This window comes from Danio rerio, chromosome 22, assembly GCF_052040795.2.
Source record: "Danio rerio strain M-AB ecotype USA chromosome 22, GRCz13ab, whole genome shotgun sequence".
Lineage (NCBI taxonomy): Eukaryota > Metazoa > Chordata > Actinopteri > Cypriniformes > Danionidae > Danio > Danio rerio.
In genome coordinates this window covers 2,442,645-2,461,431 of record NC_141042.1, presented here as the reverse complement: position 1 = coordinate 2,461,431, position 18,787 = coordinate 2,442,645, and the positions used below count along the sequence as shown (strand labels likewise).

The window sequence follows — 18,787 nt, the reverse complement described above, 5'->3', positions numbered from 1 at the left end:
AAGCTAATTCTTAACCATGAGTCGGGTCTAAGACAACACACAACTGATAATTCTGTAAAACATCTTTTTTGCATTCTTTAGAACTGTCAAGACAATTTTATTAAAAAAAAACCAATGATCATGCTAAAGATTTCTTAAATGATCTTGGCATCACTCTAGTCTTTTGGATTGTTTTCCAGTTAAATTTAGGATTAATTTCTGTAATTTATTTAGAGTAGTAATTGTATAACGACAATAATACTGTTATTTTGAAATAATTATATATATATATATATATATATATATATATATATATATATATATATATATATATATATAGGCCCATAGTCAGGAAGGGATTGGGTGGTTAAAAAGACCATCCCCCCTTCTGACAAAGTCCAGGAATTGGCCCCTATATGAGCTCATTCGTCCCATTTTTGACAGTATGCCATGATAAATTGTGAAAATAAACAACCGAAGAACGCTTTAAGAAGAACAACCAATAAATTAAGGCTTTTATTATTTAAATGGACAGATTTTGACTGAGGAAATAAGCTGGCCAGTTTGTTATTTGCCTATGGCCTACAGTTTTTAATTTAAAACATTTTTTTGTTGTTGTTTTTATAAAGGATTATAATAAATTAGGCTTTAAAATAAGTATTTTAAAAAATATATATTTTTAAATTCTTATTTCATTACATTACATATAAAACTGTAAAAACTTGTAATTAAACAAATTTTTGTAAACTAAAAAAAAAGTATAACCAATTTGACAAACATATAGGAAAGTAGTTTTGTTCCATCAAAAGTGTTATAATGATAACCATCCAACAAGCTAATCTAGCACAAAATAGTGCTTAAAATGTTACTTGAATGCAGTATTTAAGACTCAAAAACATTTAGAAAACAGAACTCCACAAACTATTACTTTGTTTTCAGCATCATAGTTCACATCTGCTGCAGAAGATTCCCATTATTCCCTCCACAGATCATTTTTAGCGAAATAATCACAAACGTGGAAACCTCACACAGTAAACAAACACATTCACTCATATTGTCCTCTCAGAGCTCCTCTCTGCCTGCTGTATTGTTCTGGTCAGCAGACACACAGATAGAGGTGAACTCAATGCAGAAACTAGTCGCAGATTGTCGCTTTAATAAACTGTAAAGTGTGTTTTATTGTTGAGTAAACACGAGGAAAAGCGGGAACGACTCACCTCAGCCCTGAAGACTCGACGCTGAATGAACGCGTCAGCAGTGATGTCATCACGGCGAGGCGGGAACAACGGCGGACTTTTGTTTTAATTCATAAGAATGGCAAAACTTTAGAGAGAGGGGGAGAGCATTTTGCTTTTATTGCCATTCCAGCTTCTCTGGCTGTCATGGCAAAAAAAGCAGATTAAGTTTTGGCAAAACTTTACAAATTACACACACACACACACACGCATACATACATATATATATATATATATATATATATATATATATATATATATATAGTGTGTGTGTGTGTGTGTGTTCAAATAAAATATTAAAAGTGTTACAAAATTCTGTTATAACAAAAAATAAGTAAATTTAATATACATATATACAATACAAATGTTTTTTGTAATTTGCTTGAAACAATAAACAATAAAGTTTAATTTCTAAAACAATGATATAATTATATGGAAATTGAGTGTGTGAATAAAAACTTCACGTTTTCGACACGTATACTGTCACTGCATTGCTGAACATCATATAGGTGTAGTTTATAGGTGAGGATTATGCCAACTATGTGCACACGTGCCAAAAAAAAAACATTGGAATTTATATACATACACACAGAAAACTTTTTTTTTTTTTTTTTTTACCAAAGAATGTAATAATGACAGCACATATTATTTATGATGAGCTTTTCTTAAACTCAAAGAGCTACAAGAAAAACAACAACAAATACAAACTCAACCCAAGACAAAATAAAATGCCAGTAACGAGCCAAAAGTCACACACAATAATCAATAAAACAATAAAAAGCAAAAGATTACAGATCAAGATGCATCTTAAGAAGCTTCTTAAAGCAATCCAAAGAATCTGCATTGCTGATAATTGTGGGTAATGCTTTCCATAACTTAAACACCATAAGAAAAAGCTCCACTTCTCATGGCTTTTACACTTCAGTGCAGCAGATCACACATGTAATCTGGAGTGAATCAATGTTCTGCTTTGTAGATTAAAATTAGAGCTTTAAATCAATATGTGCGTGAACAGAGAACCAATGGAGATGCTGAAGCAGTGGTGTGGAGAAACACATTACAAACACTCAAATTACTGTAACTGAGTAGTGTTTCTCAGGAATTGTAGTTTACTAGGTAGTTTTAAAAATGTGTACGTTCACTTTCACTTGAGTACATTTTTAGTGCTGTTTTACTCCACTATTTTCCTTCAACCTGCAGTCTGCTATGCAATTTTTTTTAAGTTAGTGAAGTTTATTTATAAACTAATTGAGGAGCATGTTATGATTGATCACAGCTAGTCCTGCATTAACTAACACATGATCCACCAATCAGACGATTCCTAACTCACTACAAATAACCAGAGTTTCTTACTTTAGTTATCTTTAGGTGCATTCGACTTCATGCAGCGCTGCGCAGATCGATCGAAATCTGTCTTAAAGCGGTGCATTCTGGTTAGAAATCTTGTCCGGATTGATGCTGCGCTGACGCCACGTGACTGTCACATGTGGCATCAAAGTACCGCGACAGCGATCCGAGATCAGACAGCAGACCGTGCAGCTTCTGAAGAGCTACTGCAGGAGCTTTGATGACGAGACCGATATTATACGATTGGTCGAGTTCACCACATGACAACAAACACGTGTATTTCGGGTTTATAATTGGTCAAATTCCGATTCAAAACTTTCAAAACAAACTATTCACTTTTCACACCCTCTCTATCTTGCTTATTAAAAGACTACAAATATTTTACTGCAGTAATCATCTTTTTTTAAATAATCTGGTTATAAAGGTTAGCTTGTTTGCACAGGTTTATTTTTAACTTTTTTATACAGACTATTTTCTGCATTCATCTCCATGAACGATTTAAATGGTATATTTTAGTGTATATTTTAGTGAATAACCTAAATATGAACTCAAATAAGTCTTACAGACTTGAAATAAAATAATCATCATCATTGATCCTGCCACCCTAAAGCTCTCTTAACAAATTAAAGTAAAGAACTATTTTATTAAATAATTATAAAATGGTTTTATTATTATAATATAAATATATATTTTATTTCCTGTCTAGCAGTTTAAAGGCTACCTGCTCTTTCTGGGAAACTTCTACATAGCTCACTTATTTTACCTTTTGTTCTTTTCAACACAATCTTTTTGGATTAAAATGCTTTTTTGAAAATGCATTCATTATCCAAAATAATCTCATTTATTAAGATCTAATCAAAACACCTTGTTTTGCTTTTTACATTGGAAATTTTTATATCTATAAATACACATATGTAAACCCTTTTTTAGCATATTCAAACGAAGTATTAGCCTACAGATTGATGTTTAACTCCTAGAATTTATGCTTATTGCTTTGTATTTAATAGACCTGTTCGCTTTTATGTTTATATTAACCTCTCATTTCCTCTTATTTCTCTCATGCATCTGTATATATTTTATTCATAATTCTCTCTTATTGTTTAAAAAGGAACTACAGTTTGTTGAAACTGTATTCTGTTTAATTTGTAAATGTTTTGTTGTTATAAATAAAAATAACAAAAAAATATGATGACGCCATGTGATCGATCATCATGACTGCAGCAACTTTGAGTCCCGAAGTATCCAGCTGTCCGTCTTGACGGCTCCGTTTTCAACTCCGCCCCCGCCTGCGCTCGGCTAATCTCGTTGATCACCGGCTGCAGCTGAGCTTCATGTCGAACGCACCTATTGTCTTGAAGAATCCCCCCTTCCACCCCTACTCCTCCACTTTTTTTTTATAGGGTGGCACGGTGGCCCAGTGGTTAGCACTGTTGCCTAACAGCAAGAACATCAGTGGTTCAACTCCGTAACAGGTCAGTTGTTGTTTCTGGATGGAGTTGACAAGTTCTCCTGTACTCGCTGGGGTTTCCCACCGGTTTCCTCCTACATGGAGGTGTGTGGTGCATTCCCTTTCTGTAAAGAATCTGTCATTGTAAATTTGTTTTAGAACTGGAAAAGTGTTTTGCTTTTTGTTAATTTTTTTCTGAAATGTAAATTTGTTTCGTCCTTAGTAAAATCGTTTTTCCCATGTAATTGTGTTATAATGGGGCAAAATGTTTTCCAAATTGTAAATTTGTCTTGAGCACACACACACACACTAAGGCCAATGTAATTAACCCAATTCTCCTATAGCGCATGTGTTTGGACTGTGGGGGTAACTGGAGCACCCAGAGGAAACTCACGCCAACATGGGTAGAAAATGCAAACTCCCAGCAGAGAATTGAACAAGCGACTTTCTTGCAGTGAAGTGACAGTGCTACCCACTGAGCCACCCCATAAGAGAGCATATAAATACTAAATAAAAGTGGACCCAGAACTGATCCCTGTGGGACACCCTGACGCAATGGCACACAGAAAGACAAACAGAGAGCGTTCGGAAAGATACGATGTAAACCAGTTTCACCGTTCCAGATCGACAGATCCACTAGTGAAGTCTGTCCAATAATATACTGTGACATATAGTAATGAACGCAGCACTCAGATCTAAATGCAGGACTAAAGCTTCTCCTCAGTATGAAGATCAAGAAGTTTCTTAAGACTGCAAAACTTAACCAATGTCTTGCTGCATTGATCACATTTGTGCTTTTTCACTCCAGTGTGGATCTTCATGTGTTCATTAAGGGTTGATGATCGAGTAAAACTCTTCCAACACTGAGTGCGTGTACGATTCCTCTCTAGCGTGGATCTTCTGATGTGCTTTTCAATTGCTGGGTAAAACTATTTCCACATTCAGACAAAGAATAAGGGCGTACTCACACTATGTACAGTTGCCTTAAACAGGACAGAAGCATGCTTGTCCCCCCCCCCCCCCCCATCTCCCCCGACAGCCTGCACTCACATCGCATTTGCACCCAAGCACACTTATGTCATCGATGATGCGCTGTTCAGTGGAGAAGCGCTCTCACTCAGTCTCATTTTAGTCATTTGATATGCAGTGAAATATTTCTCCAAACAGATCAGCCACTATTGAAGCTTATAAACAATCATTAAGTCCTCAAGCTGCAGGTATTAGGAGGTTTGCTGAAGGTGCACCTGTCGTGAAGTGAGGGGTTTGCGTCTTTAATAATCTACGATCGTTTGCGTTCATTGAATAGTAAGAATGATTAGTTTATCCATATCAACCAGTCCCTTAAAAGTGACGTTACATCTTTGGTTTCAGGCTCAGGCACGCTTTGCACACCACAAGCGTTCCACGCCAAAGCCCAAGTAAACCGCGCTCTGGCACACCTCTAGCAAATGGGCCAGGGCCGGCCAACTGAACTGTGCATGAGCTCGATTGAGAGCACTCACACTTCCGAAACGATCCGTGAAATGGGCCTGGGCACGGTTCAGATAGCATAATTTGAGTGCAACCTACGGTTTCTCCTTTGTAGATGTTTTGTTAGACCTGAAGGCCTTAGAAATGTTTTCCCGCACTGACCACATTTGTGTGTTTTCTCTTCAGTGTGGATCAGCATGTGACTTTTAAGGTGTGATAATTGTGTGAAACTTCTCCCACACTGAGAACAAACGAACGGTTTCTCTCCGGTGTGTGTCCTCGTGTGAGATATATGGTGTGATAATTGTGTGAAGCTCTTCCCACACTGAGTACACGTGTACGGTTTCTCTCCAGTGTGACTCCTCACATGTACTTTCAGCTGTTTTGATGTAGTAAATCTCTTGCTGCAGTGTGAACACACATGCGGTTTCTCTCCAGTGTGGATCTTCTGGTGTTGTTTCAATTCTCCAGATGTGAAATAGTTTTTATTGCATGTCAAACACTCAAACTCTCTCACACCGGTGTGGATCTTCTGATGGTCTTTAAAATGTGATGGCTGAGTAAAACTCTTTCCACACTCAGCGCATGAGTAAGGCCTCTCCTTTGTATGAACTTCAAGATGGTTCTTCAGATCTGAAGAACTCAAAAATGTTTTCCTGCATTGATCACACTTGTGTGTTTTCTCTCCGGTGTGGATCCTCTCATGTTTTTTCTGGTTTCCTGAACAATTGAAGCTCTTCTCACAATATGAACACTTGTAAGGTTTCTCTCCAGTGTGGATCAGCATGTGACGCTTGAGATTGCCTTCATGGCTGAAACTCTTTCCACACTCAGTGCAGGTAAAACATTTTACAGCTGTTCTTCTCATTAAAAAATTATCTTCAGTCTTTGTCTGAGCTTCGATTTCAGTTTTGACATGATGTTTCTCCTCATCTTCACTCAGTTCTTCGCTCTCCTCCTTCACCTTCACATCTGAAAATGAATAAGTCACATGTTAATCTGCTAGTGTTTTACACTCTTGAATAGTTTGTAACTGTACAGGCAAACAATCATGAATAAGAGCATTTGTGTGTTTGGCTGAGATGGTAAGTGTTCAAATACTGCTGCTCCTTGTCTCCTTTGCTTGAAATTTTAAGATGAACACACAACAAAAAAAAATAAATTTCTTCACTGTTTTTCTGGTGATAAGAGAGAAGAAGACGAAAAATGCCCCAGTTTAAGACTATTAGTAAAGAACAGCAACTGAAAGAGCACACGGGTGGAAAGAGATATACACACACTGGCCACTTCATTATGCCGTGTTCACACCAGACGCGGAACGAGTGTATAAATCGCGCTATTCGCGCGTAAATAGCCACGTGAACATTTGAGTTTACTCGTTCATACGCGCGTCAAACCCCGCTTCATTCGACAGACGCGGATTCGCGTGATGGGCAGGGCTTCTGTCTGCCCGAAGATTCTAGCTTCATAGCTTAATGGCTAACATGGATTATATGAAGAGAATAACAGTGTTTATGTGCTTTATGAAGACTGAAAAACAGCGTCGATACGTTTAGGGTCTTGTCTGAGTCCACTACATCCTTTCAGAGGTCCATTCAGCTCTGTGAGCTCATAAACTCCTCCAAAAACTGAACCTGGATGACGGAGACTTTCAGCGGTGCTTCTGACTGAGCCAAGCCGAGTTTGATGAACTGTCGGTGTCGCCTGGAGGATTTCCCTCGGAACACCGACAACAGGTTCTACGTCACAATCACGCCCCCACAAGAGCAAGCTTCTGATTGGTTAACGCGGCGCGAATGTACGCTGAAGTTCAGATTTTCGAAATCGAGAGATTTGCGCGAAACGCTCGTTAAGCGCGTCAAACGTGCAAAATGTTCAATTCATCCCGCGCCATTCGCGCAATTTGTAAATCACTCGCTCTTGACGCGCGTGCCGCATCTGGTGTGAACGCAGCATTAGGTTCACCTATCCAACTGCCAGTTACCGCAAATTTCCAATCAGCCAATCACATGGCAGCAGCTCAATGTTCATGCGAGCATCAGAATGGGGAAGAAAGGGGATTTAAGTGTGTGGAAAAGATGAATTGATTTTCATTACTTTTGTGTTTTATTTTTTGTTAGAAAAATGTTTAACAACAGATTAATCAATCTTTCTCTTTTGTATGATATATATTGACCAGGCATTCGTCTTATTTTTTACTGTGCTGCTACTTTTTAGGAAGAACTGCTGACAAGAGGGAAATTGCAGAATAAAAATACATATAGTGCGGGGACCCTTGTTCCAGACTGCTGTTTAGTACAAAGTCTAGACATGTCATAAGTTGTCATGATGCTTGTAGAAGTTGTGAAATATATTGAGGATGCACGTAATTGTTCAGTTCTGGTGTGTAGAGAAGGGTTGCAGAAAAAGGAAGTATGTCTGAGGGTACAAGAGCCAAAGGACTGATATTGATAGGTAAGTGCTTTACTTCATAAGACTGTCAAGAAACCTTTATAATGATGATGTGCAATGTAATGAATGTGAATGAGACTTCATGCATGCTTATAACACCTGTCATTAGCTGTCATTTGCTTAATCCTATAAGTTATCAGTCACTGCAATGGCCCACCGCTAATTTGAGCTTGAGATTCCTAATTTAAGGTGAATATTAAAAACACACAGCATGATAATGTAAAAACTCCAGCGATAGTAGTAAGCTGGTCTGCGTAATTCTATGGTGATGATTATGAAATGGTTGTGAACAGCGTTACATTAAGTTTGCAGGTGCATATCTATGGGCCCTATATACAATATGTCTCTCAACTCATTCACTGAACACAAAACAATCGTAATGTTTGAGAGGTAAAGTTAATTTAGGCAGGTCCTTTAGTTTAAACACAACAAGTGTTAAGATAAAATAAAAGTCAATATGAAAAAAGTACTAAAACTGATGAAGTACTTGGATATTAATAACCTCACTGTTCTACAGCCATTATTAAAGAGTAATGAATAAGCACAAACCTATTAGTTCTTCAGTCTCTTCCTGTTTAATTCTGCAGGGTTCTGGATCACTCATCTTCTCACTGTCCTTCAATAAACTCTGTCTTTGTCTTTCACTGATGGCGGCAGAGCTTCAGGAGAACAAACAAGAGAAATGTGATTCATTTACACTGATTGAGGAAATAAATAGTATGATGTATTATAGGAGACACAATAGATGATCAGGTCATTTTCTTAGTGAGATGAAGCCAACAACATTAACTTGTGAATGAGAGAAAAACAAGAACTACTGACTTTTGTTAATTTTGATGAGCATTTAAATAAAACACTTAAATATTTCATTTACATATCAACCAATAAATTAGACTGCTTGCAGTAGCAGATTAATGTACAGAAACTGGAAGTTCCTTCCAAAAAATGAGTAAACAAAGAGCTCCACAAACTATTACTTTTGTTTTCAGCATCATAGTTCACATATCTGCAGCAGAAGATTCCCATTATTCCCTTCACAGATCATATTTAGCGAAATAATCACAAATGAGGATAAACTCACCCTGTAAACAAACACATCACTCATATTGTCCTCTCAGAGCTGCTCTCTGCCTGCTGTATTGTTTTGGTCTGCAGACACACAGATAGAGGTGAACTCAATGCAGAAACTAGTCGCAGATTGTCGCTTTAATAAACTGTAAAGTGTGTTTTATTGTTGTGTAAACACGAGAAAAAGCGTCAACGACTCACCTCAGCTCTGAAGACTCGACGCTGAATGAACGCGTCAGCGCTGACGTCATCAAGGCGAGGCGGGAACAACGGCGGACTTTTGTTTTGACTTTTAAGAATGGCAAAAATTTGGAGAGAATTTAGATTTTATTACCATTTCAGCTTTTCTTGCTGTCATGGCAAAAAAGAAGATCAATTTTCGGCCTAATAACTTTACAAATTACGCATAAACTGTGGAAGACTCAACGCAAATATGGAAAAAAAAAACATTAAAAGTGTTAGAAAAATCTGATATAACAAAAAATAAATAAATTAAATATACATATATACAATAAAAATGTTTTTTGTAATTTTATAGAAACAATAAAGAAAGTTTAAATTTTCAATTCATGTATAAATTATTTTGCTAAAACAATAACATTAAATCAAATCGTGAAAAACAGCGTTCTTTGGCAATTCCATACATCTTGTAATGTGAAAGTAAAACCATCAGCAACCTGAACTACAAAACCTAATAAAACATGACAAAATAAACATGAATAACAGCTTGAAGCAAATAAATAAAAACACATGGCACAGTCTGTGAGCTCCGTGAATGCAGCATTTTCAGTTCGTTTATATGGAAATTGAGTGTGTGAATGAAAACTTCAAGTTTTCAACACGTATACTGTCACAGCATTGCTGGACATTATGTAGCTGTAGTTTATAGATGAGGATTATGCTAACTGTGTGCACACGTGCCAAATAAAAAAATATGGGAATTTATAAACATACACACATAAAACACTTTTTATTTTAAGCAAAGTATGTAATAATGATAGCACATTTTATTTATGATGAGCTTTTCTTAAACTCAAAGAGCTACAACAAATACAAACACAACCCAAGACAGAACTACAAGCTTACATAAAATCCCAGTAACGAGCCAAAAGCCGCACAATAATTAATAAAACAATAAAAAGCAAAAGATTACAGATTAAGATGCGTCTTAAGAAGCTTCTTAAAGCAATCCAAAGAAACTGCATTGCTGATAATTGTGGGTAATGCTTTCCATAACTTAAACACCATAAGAAAAACCTCCATCTCTCATGGCTTTAACACTTCAGTGCAGCAGATCACACATGTAATCTGGAGTGAATCAATGTACTGTTTGTAGACATGGGCCGGTCTAAGATTCTGACGATATGATAACCTTGGATAAAAATATCACGGTTTCACGCTATTGTGATTACTGCTCTAAAATATATTCTTTTTAAATGTCTGGGTAAAAACAAAAACTTTTCCCCCTTTAAACACAATATATTTTATTCTGAGAAACGTTTACAATATTTTGGGACAGTAAACACGTTAAGCTAAATAATTCAAATGAATCATTGACTTCTGCAGTCTTCATTAGTTTCAAAAACACAGATTTCTTATAGAATTTAAAACGTATCTTTGGATATCTTTTTTGCTGGCGATATCATCTTAATAAAAATGGCTCACGTACCTCAGGAACGGTATAGCAAAAAAATTTGAGGCTTTGAAAACCGTGACTTTTCCAAATTGCGGTAAACCTCGAAAACAGCTATCTTCCCATGCCTACTGCTTTGCAGATTAAAATTAGAGTCTTCAAATCAATATGTGTGTGAACAGGGAGCCAATGGAGTTGCTGAAGCACTGGAGTGATGTGCAGTGGTGTGAGGAAACAAATTACAAACCCTCAAATTACTGTAACTGAGTAGTGTTTCTCAGGAATTGTAATTTACTAGGTAGTTTTAAAAATGTGTACTTTCACTTTAGTACATTTTAAGTGCTGTTTTACTCCCCTATTTTCCTTCAACCTACTGTCACCATGTCATTTAACTAATTTCGAGAGGAGCACGTGCTTATGATTGATCACAGCTGGTCCTGCATTAACTAACGCATGATTCACCAATCAGATGATTCCTAACTCACTAGAAATAATCAGAGTTTCTTACTTTAGTTATCTCCACCTTGAAGAATCCCCCCCTTCCACCTTTCCCTCTATAGGGCGGCAGAATGGCCCAGTGGTTAGCACTGTTGCCTCACAGACAGAACGTCACTGGTTCAAATTCTAAACAAGCCAGTTGTCGTTTCTGGGTGGAGTTGACCCAGAGTTGACCCCCGAGTTCTTCGGTTTTCTCCTGCAGTCCAATAACATGTGTCATAGGTGAATTGATCAATCTAATTTATCACTATGGTCGAGCTCTTAACCAGCAAAATATCTCTATATAGCAATTTATAATCTGTCATCAGCTCTAAATAAGGGGGAAGTTCTCTAAATCTACCTGAGCTCAAACTTCCCTCTCGCCCTGCAAATGGGAGGGAGCCCTCAGGCTCGAGAATCTTATGAGCTAAGGGCTCTCTCCTGGGACAACATGCCAAACTTGCTTCATTATCAATCATCAGCTAAGTGTGAACTCTTGAATATTTGTGAGACAAGACATGAGCGCTTTATAAATGCAGCTAACATGTACAGTGCATGAAGCATTGAAAGTGTCCAAGAAGACTCAAAATCATCTCACACAGTGACCAAGAGATGATGGAGAAAATGTCGACTATATAACGACTAATATCCCCAAATTGCCTTTAACAATCGTTAAATGCACTACAGAATGTTACGTTTTCAAACACACAAATAGCATGCAACGCATCAGTTGTTCAGAGTGTAACGAGAGTGTCTTGAGTACTTTTTAAAGGGCTGCTTTATACTCATACTTTGAGTAATATTTACAACAGATACTTTTACTCCACTTTTACTCCACATTTTTTGGGCAAGTAATGGTACTTTTACTCGAGTACAATTTTTTTTGAGTACTCTTTTCACCACACCTCTGGTACTGCACATGCAGCAAAGTTTGGAATGTACTGTAACCTCCTAACAGAAGTAGCTGGCAAACCCCAAAAAAGAGATTTACAAATATTAAGATGAGATGTGATGAAGGCATGAACAAACCTCTAGGGCAGAGGTGTTCAAACTTGATCCTGGAGGGGCCGGTGTCTTGCTTATTTTAGTTCCAACCCCATTTGAACACACCTGAACCAGCTAATCAAGCTCTTTCTAGGTATACTAGACTTCTAGGCATGTGTATTAGAGGAAGTTGGAGCTAAACTATGCAGGACACCGACCCTCCAGGACAGAGTTTGGACACCCTTGCTTTAGGGCAGAGGTGTCCAAACTCAATCCTGGTGGGGGCTGTGTCCTGCTGAGTTTAGCTCCAACTTGCTTCGACACACCTGGTCGAATGTTTCTAGTATATCTAGTAAGAGCTTGATTAGCTGGTTCAGGTATGTTTGATTACAGTTGGAGCTAATCTCTCCAAGATACGAGTCTGGACACCACCACTCTAGGGCATAGGTGTCAAACTTAATTCCTTGAGGGCCACAGATCTACGCAGCTTTTCTTGAACACCTTGATTATTTAGATAAGCTGTGTTTGATTACGGCTAGAGCAAACCTGTGCAGAGCTGCGGCCCTCCAGGAATTGAAGACCTACACTTCACGGCAGGAGTGCTCAACCCTGTTCCTGGAGATCTACCTTCCTGCAGAGTTAAGCTCCTACCCTGATCAAACACACCTGAACATGCAAACTCCACACAGAAATGCCAACTGGCACAGCTAGAACTCGAACAAGTGACCTTGTAGTGAGTGCCAGCCACTGAGTCACCGTGCCACCCCATGAGGAAGCATATAAATACTAAATAAAAGTGGACCCAGAACTGATCCCTGTGGGACACCCTGACGCAAAGGCACACAGAAAGATACGATGTAAACACGGTTCCGGATAAACAGATCCACTAGTGAAGTCTGTCCAACAATATACTGTGACATTTAGTATCGAATGCAGCACTCAGATCTAAATGCAGGACTAAAGCTTCTGCTCAGTATGAAGATCAAGGTGCTTCTTAAGCTCGTAAGGCCTGAAAAATGTTTTGCTGCACCGATCACATTTGTGCTTTTTCACTCCAGTGTGGATCTTCATGTGTTCATTAAGGGTTGATGATCGAGCAAAACTCTTCCAACACTGAGTGCATTTGTACGGTTTCTCCCCAGTGTGAATCCTCACGTGTGCTTTCAGAGGTCCTGAATGAGTAAATCTCTTGTTGCAGTGTGAACACACATACGGTTTCTCTCCAGTGTGGATCTTCTGGTGCTTCTTCAAGTCTGCTAATGTAAAAAAATTCTTCTTGCATGCAAAGCACACAAACTCTCTCACACCAGTGTGGATCTTCTGATGCGTTTTAAAATGGAATTGCTGAGAAAAGCTTTTTCCACACTCAGAACATGAATAAGGCTTCTCCTTTGTATGAAGTCGAAGATGTCTCTTCAGATCTGAAGGCCTCGAAAATGTTTTCCCGCACTGATCACACTTGTGCGGTCTCTCCCCAGTGTGGATCCTCATGTGTCCTATATGGTGTGATAATTGGGTGAAACTCTTCCCACACTGAGTACATGTGAACGGTTTCTCTCCAGTGTGAGTCCTCTTGTGTGTTTCCATTGTTTGTAACCGTCTGAACGTCTTGTCGCAGTGTGAACACTTGTACGGTCTCTCTCCAGTGTGAATCCTCTGGTGCAGCTTCAAACCTTCAGCTCTACTAAAAGTCTTCTCACACCCAAAGCACACAAACGCTCTCACACTACTGTGGATCTTCTGATGTTTTTTTAAACTGGACATTATTGTAAAACTCTTTCCACACTCTGCACATGAATAGGACTTATCCTTTGTATGATCTCTAAGATGTTTATTAAAATCTGAAGAACTCAAAAATGTTTTCCTGCACTGATCACATCTGTGTGTTTTCTCTCCAGTGTGGATCCTCTCATGTTTGTTCAGGTTTCCTGAACAATTGAAGCTCTTGTTGCAATATGAACACTTGAAGGGTTTCTCTCCAGTGTGGACCATCTCATGTGTTCTCAGGTTTCCTAGATTATTGAATCTCTTGCCGCAGTGTGAACACTGATAAGGTTTCTCTCCAGTGTGGATCATCATGTGACGCTTGAGATAGCATTCGTGGCTGAAACTCTTTCCACACTGGGTGCAGGTGAAACATTTCACGGCTGTTCTTTCCATTACAAAACTATCTTCAGTCTTCGTGCGAGTAACATTTTCAGTCTTGACATGATGTTTCTCCTCATCTTCACTCAGTTCTTCGCTCTCCTCCTTCACCATCACATCTGAAAAATAAAAGAGGCGAGTTCCATAATCATAAATAATCAAAGAAACTTTCTTGCTGATTTTGCTGTTTGTGGGTTAAATTTGGGTGCACATGTGACTATGATGTAACAATCATATAATGAAGTCCTTCTTCTTCAAAAAAAAAAAAAGATTTTTCAAAACAAATGATGGTTCAGGCTCGGATAATAAAAAAAAAAAAAAACTAAACCAATCAATGATTTATTATAGTGATGGGAAGTTCAGATCATTTTACTGACTCAGATCTTTGAGTCTCGTTCATTGAGATGAACGAATCTTTTTTCGAGTCATTTCGTTTATTTGGTTCAATTTGCCAAAATATTATTAAAATGTTACGAATTGCTTCCAAACACATCTACAGCTAGCCCAAAAGGTTGATCACACGACAAATAAGTCATAAATAGAATACTATACGAAGAAGAAAATAATCATTCAATGTTTACCTGCTCTTTTGTCTATGAAGGTGTTGTTGTCTCTTTGCTCAGCTCACCTCTTCATGTCTTCAAATGTCAGGGCTTCATTCACGTTACACTGACAGTCACATATAATCTTAATCAATGCACAGTCTAAGCCGATAGGAGCCATGATAATTAGTTCACCTTTCGAATCTTTTGGTTCTTAAGTTGTTCGTTCATCAGAATGACTCAAACCTGAGGACTCGAGAGATGAACGGTTCAATTCTTTTTCCGGCTCTAAACGCATATGATTGGCCCATGATGAATGAACGACTCAGACTCGACAGAGAACTCGAGAGATGAACGGATCAATTCTTTTTCCGGCTCTAAACGCATATGATTGGCTTCTGGATTTCTGCGATGAACGACACAAAAGACTTGAAATGAACGATACCAGCTGCACAAATGTGCGCACGCGCTGATGAACGAATCACTCCCTGAGAGCACTCGTAGTTCCCGAGTCATATTGAAGATTCGTTCAAAATGAACGAATCCTTCATGAACGACACATCACTAAATATGCTGGCCCTTCCTTTTCTGTTTTATTTTATTTTTTTATTTATTTTTTTATTATTATTATTTTATTAATTTTTGTTTATTATTATTAGTTTATTTTCTCTTTTCCTCTCTTTCCCCTTCTACTTACAACTATTATTATTATTTATTATTATTATTATTATTACTTGTCCTCTCCCTGATTTCCCATCCTCCCCTCTCCTCGACACCTTTGTCATAAATGGTATTACTTTTATTTTTTGTAATCATTATTATTATTATTACTGTTCTGACTTGTCCGGTTATCTTTCCATTATCATTATTACAAGTATTTATACCATTATCATTAGTAAGGTTGCAGTTGTTGTAGTTGTAACGGTAGTAGTTGTAGTAGTAGTAGTAGTTGAAGTAGTAGACATTGTAATAGTATCGATTGTTATTGAGTAATTGTTACGGAGATTATTGAAGTAGTAGTTCATGTAGTAGTAGATGTCATTGGTATAGTAGTAGCAGAAGTAGTAATGGTGTGGTTGTTACAGTAGTAGTAGTAGTCGTTGTTGGTGTAGTAATATCAGTAGTAGATGTTGTTGATGTAGATGTAGTAGAAGTGATTGTAGTAGTAGTAGTAGTAGTAGTAGTAGTCGCAGTAGACGTTGTTATATTAGTTGTAGCAAACGCTATAGTAGTATCAGTAGTGGTAGTAGTATCAGTATTAGTAGACATAGTAGTAGTAGTCGTGGTTGTGGCTGTAGTAGAAGCAGTAGTAGTTGTAAAATAAGTAACTTTCTGTAGTAGTAGTTGGTGTAGCACTTGTTATTTATTATTATTGTTGTCAGTTATTACTGTTGTCCTTTCTTTCTTTTTCTCATTTTTACTATCATACATTAATAAGCATTGTTGTTACTCCCTACCCCTGACTGGTTTCTTTCTATACGTTTTATCTATATCTGTGACACTTGCTTCATTTATTGACTGTCATTGTCCCTTATGTATGTACTCTGACCTGTCCACCAAGTTACCTTTACATGCATACACACACTCACACACTCAAGCACATACCAGTACATGACTATATTGTTGTTGTTTTTGTTTTGTTGCTTTGTATTTGTTATTTGTTGATTTTTTTTCTTGTATTTGTATGATTTTTGCATATTCTAATAATAAAAAAAAAAAATATATATATATATATATGCGGCCTGGTACTACTGATTCACCAATTGGTACTGGTCAGCCATCCAGTGGTTGAGGACCACTGATATACAGCATTACATTAACTTTGTAGGTGCGGATCTATAGGGGCCTATATACAATATATCTCAACTCATTTACTGTCAATAAAACTTTATTATAATTGATGCTGCTTAATGTTACTTGATTAAAATAATGTTTGAGATGTAAAGTTAATTTAGGCAGGTCCCATAATCTGTTAACTGTTAAAATAAAAACTACTATGAAAAAAAAAAGTATTAAACTGATGAAGTGCTTAAATATTAACAACCTCACTGTTCTTCAGCCTCATTATTGAAGAGTAATGAATAAACACAAACCTATTAGTTCTTCAGTCTCTTCCTGTTTAATTCTGCAGGGTTCTGGATCACTCATCTTCTCACTGTCCTTCAATAAACTCTGTCTTTGTTTTTCACTGATGACAGCAGAGCTTCAGGAGAATAAACAGAGAAATCCGATTCATTTACACTGACTGATTGAACAAATAATATGATGTTAAATCTTATAGGTGATACAACATGTGATTTGCTTTAGTCAGCTGACACCATTAATATAAACTTAATGTGGCCATTTGAAGATATGGGGACATTATTAATATGAATTAAGTGAATATATGACTATAAACACTCATTAAACACCCATCCTGGATCAGCAGCAGATCAGCTCATTTATACTGAGTGTTTGCAGACTTCAATGGTTAAATGAATGAATGGCTGCTGTAATTAATAATAAAATATTTTTACAATCATATCATAGTTCAAACATTAAGCGTTCACATTAATAACGTGATTAGATTGTTAACAGTAGCACGTTTATGTCCAGAAACTAGGAAATAACAAAAACCCTGCTGAAAAATCCAGCTTAAACCAGCCTAGGATGGTTGGTTGGTTTTAGCTGGTCAACCAGGCTGGTTTAAGGGGGGTTTTGGCCAACTTCCAGGCTGGTTTCCAGCCATTTTAAATTTCAGCCTGGTCTTAGCTGGTCAGCATGGAAAGTGACCAGCTAAAACCAGCTTGAACATCCTGGTTTAGGATGACATAGCTGGTTTTGGCTGAGCTCCGAGCCTGACTAGGCTGGTCATCTCCCAGCCTGTCCAGCTAAAACCAGGCTGGAAAAAAGCCTGGAAGTGGCCAAAACTCCTCTAAAACCAGCCTGGTCGACCGGCTAAAACCAGCCAACCATCCTAGGCTGGTTTAACTTGGGTTTTCAGCAGAAAATAAAGAACACCACATACTGTAAAATGTTTTCAGCTTCAAAGTTCATATATCTGCCGCAATATTCCCATTATTTCTCGTCACATGTCATATTTTGCTATATTACTAACTCGTGAAAAAAACTTGTTGAAGCTTAAGAGTCGACTGTGACAACACTGACATAAGTAAACACTTCACTCATATTGTCCTCTCAGAGCTTCTCTCCGCCTGCTGTATTGTTTTGGTCAGCAGACACACAGATAGAGGTGAACTCAATGCAGAAACTAGTCGCAGATTGTCGCTTTAATAAACTGTAAAGTGTGTTTTATTGTTGTGTAAACACGAGAAAAAGCGTCAATGACTCACCTCAGCTCTGAAGACTCGACGCTGAATGAACGCGTCAGCGCTGACGTCATCACGGCGAGGCGGGCGAAAAAGAGAATCGTAAAAAGCCTCCATCTGTTGTAAACCCAAAAGTACATCTAGAAGGCGTTGAGCTGACTGATAAAAAAAAATGTACTAACGAACATATTCGGAATATTTTTCATAAGCAAAATAAGATTACTCCTATATATAGGAAAAAAAGTGTTGCATGCAGAATTTTTGTGTTGAATTTAAACATACAAATTACATTTAATAATGTTCAACTTAATTTGTTTGTTTAAATTCAGCCCAAATAAATTGGTTACACCACTTAACATTAAATAAAAATGAGTAAATCCAAGGAATCATATTTCAATAAATTAATTTCAGTGTAGAGGCAATTTTTTTCTGGAACTCTACTATAGCTAATATTAATTGGAAAAGAGTCTGGTTAACTCCCTTCAATTACACTATTAATAATAAAATTAAGGAAATTCATATTAAAATATTGCATACAATTTACCCAGTAAATTTTTTTATGAAAGTACACTGAAATGGAGGATCTCTGTGGTTTCTGCAATGTGGAAAAAGAGACTCTGTCATTTATTTTTTGAATGCAATGTTTTAAACAAGTTCTGGTAGGATCTAGCCAAATATATTTTTAAAAAGACAAAACTTGC

General features: G+C 37.3%; 3 protein-coding genes across 10 annotated transcripts in view; all 3 read right to left on the bottom strand.

Moving 5' to 3' along the window:
• si:dkey-4c15.14 overlaps positions 1-1,223 on the bottom strand; it is a 231,553-nt gene extending 230,330 nt beyond the window's left edge. Inside the window, exon 1 of the mRNA XM_087302113.1 lies at positions 1,197-1,223. The gene's annotated coding sequence lies outside the window, so the exon portion shown is untranslated. The remainder of the gene's footprint in view (positions 1-1,196) is intronic.
• Positions 1,224-1,527: 304 nt separating this feature from the next.
• On the bottom strand, positions 1,528-9,249 carry LOC101884686 (uncharacterized). 6 transcript variants are annotated; one of them, XR_015521546.1, is made up of 5 exons: positions 9,214-9,240; positions 9,011-9,063; positions 8,479-8,588; positions 4,368-6,450; positions 1,528-1,893 (listed from the first exon to the last, which is right to left on the bottom strand). XR_015521546.1 is itself a non-coding variant. In XM_087303643.1 (4 exons), exons 2-4 carry the CDS (start codon positions 9,025-9,027, stop codon positions 5,549-5,551), a joined length of 1,029 nt encoding a protein of 342 aa, XP_087159769.1. In that variant the 5' UTR covers positions 9,028-9,063; positions 9,214-9,240; the 3' UTR covers positions 3,679-5,548. The 6 variants fall into 6 exon arrangements, 4 of the variants coding, with proteins under 4 accessions (XP_087159769.1, XP_087159767.1, XP_087159768.1 ...); XR_015521547.1 differs by having other exon boundaries at positions 9,011-9,078; positions 9,199-9,225; XM_087303643.1 differs by lacking the exon at positions 1,528-1,893 and having other exon boundaries at positions 3,679-6,450.
• A 699-nt stretch (positions 9,250-9,948) lies between these two features.
• Positions 9,949-18,166, bottom strand: LOC101884748 (uncharacterized). 3 transcript variants are annotated; one of them, XR_015945651.1, is made up of 4 exons: positions 18,111-18,166; positions 16,872-16,981; positions 12,758-14,355; positions 9,949-12,217 (listed from the first exon to the last, which is right to left on the bottom strand). XR_015945651.1 is itself a non-coding variant. In XM_087303507.2 (3 exons), exons 1-3 carry the CDS (start codon positions 18,158-18,160, stop codon positions 13,049-13,051), a joined length of 1,467 nt encoding a protein of 488 aa, XP_087159633.1. In that variant the 5' UTR covers positions 18,161-18,166; the 3' UTR covers positions 9,949-13,048. The 3 variants fall into 3 exon arrangements, 2 of the variants coding, with proteins under 2 accessions (XP_087159633.1, XP_087159636.1); XM_087303507.2 differs by having other exon boundaries at positions 9,949-14,355; XM_087303510.1 differs by lacking the exons at positions 16,872-16,981; positions 18,111-18,166 and adding an exon at positions 14,818-15,463 and having other exon boundaries at positions 9,949-14,355.
• Between the last annotated feature and the right edge of the window lie 621 nt (positions 18,167-18,787).

Excerpts from the sequence above, each read along its gene's own strand:
- LOC101884686 (XM_087303640.1), bottom strand. The coding sequence starts at position 9,248 with ATGACGTCAGCGCTGACGCGTTCATTCAGCGTCGAGTCTTCAGAGCTG. Across the intron at positions 8,589-9,198 it reads GTCGAGTCTTCAGAGCTGAG|CTCTGCCGCCATCAGTGAAA; the intron begins GTGAGTCGTTGA and ends GTTCTCCTGAAG. Across the intron at positions 6,451-8,478 it reads AGAGACTGAAGAACTAATAG|ATGTGAAGGTGAAGGAGGAG; the intron begins GTTTGTGCTTAT and ends ATTCATTTTCAG.
- LOC101884748 (XM_087303507.2), bottom strand. The coding sequence starts at position 18,160 with ATGACGTCAGCGCTGACGCGTTCATTCAGCGTCGAGTCTTCAGAGCTG. Across the intron at positions 16,982-18,110 it reads GTCGAGTCTTCAGAGCTGAG|CTCTGCTGTCATCAGTGAAA; the intron begins GTGAGTCATTGA and ends ATTCTCCTGAAG. Across the intron at positions 14,356-16,871 it reads AGAGACTGAAGAACTAATAG|ATGTGATGGTGAAGGAGGAG; the intron begins GTTTGTGTTTAT and ends TTTATTTTTCAG.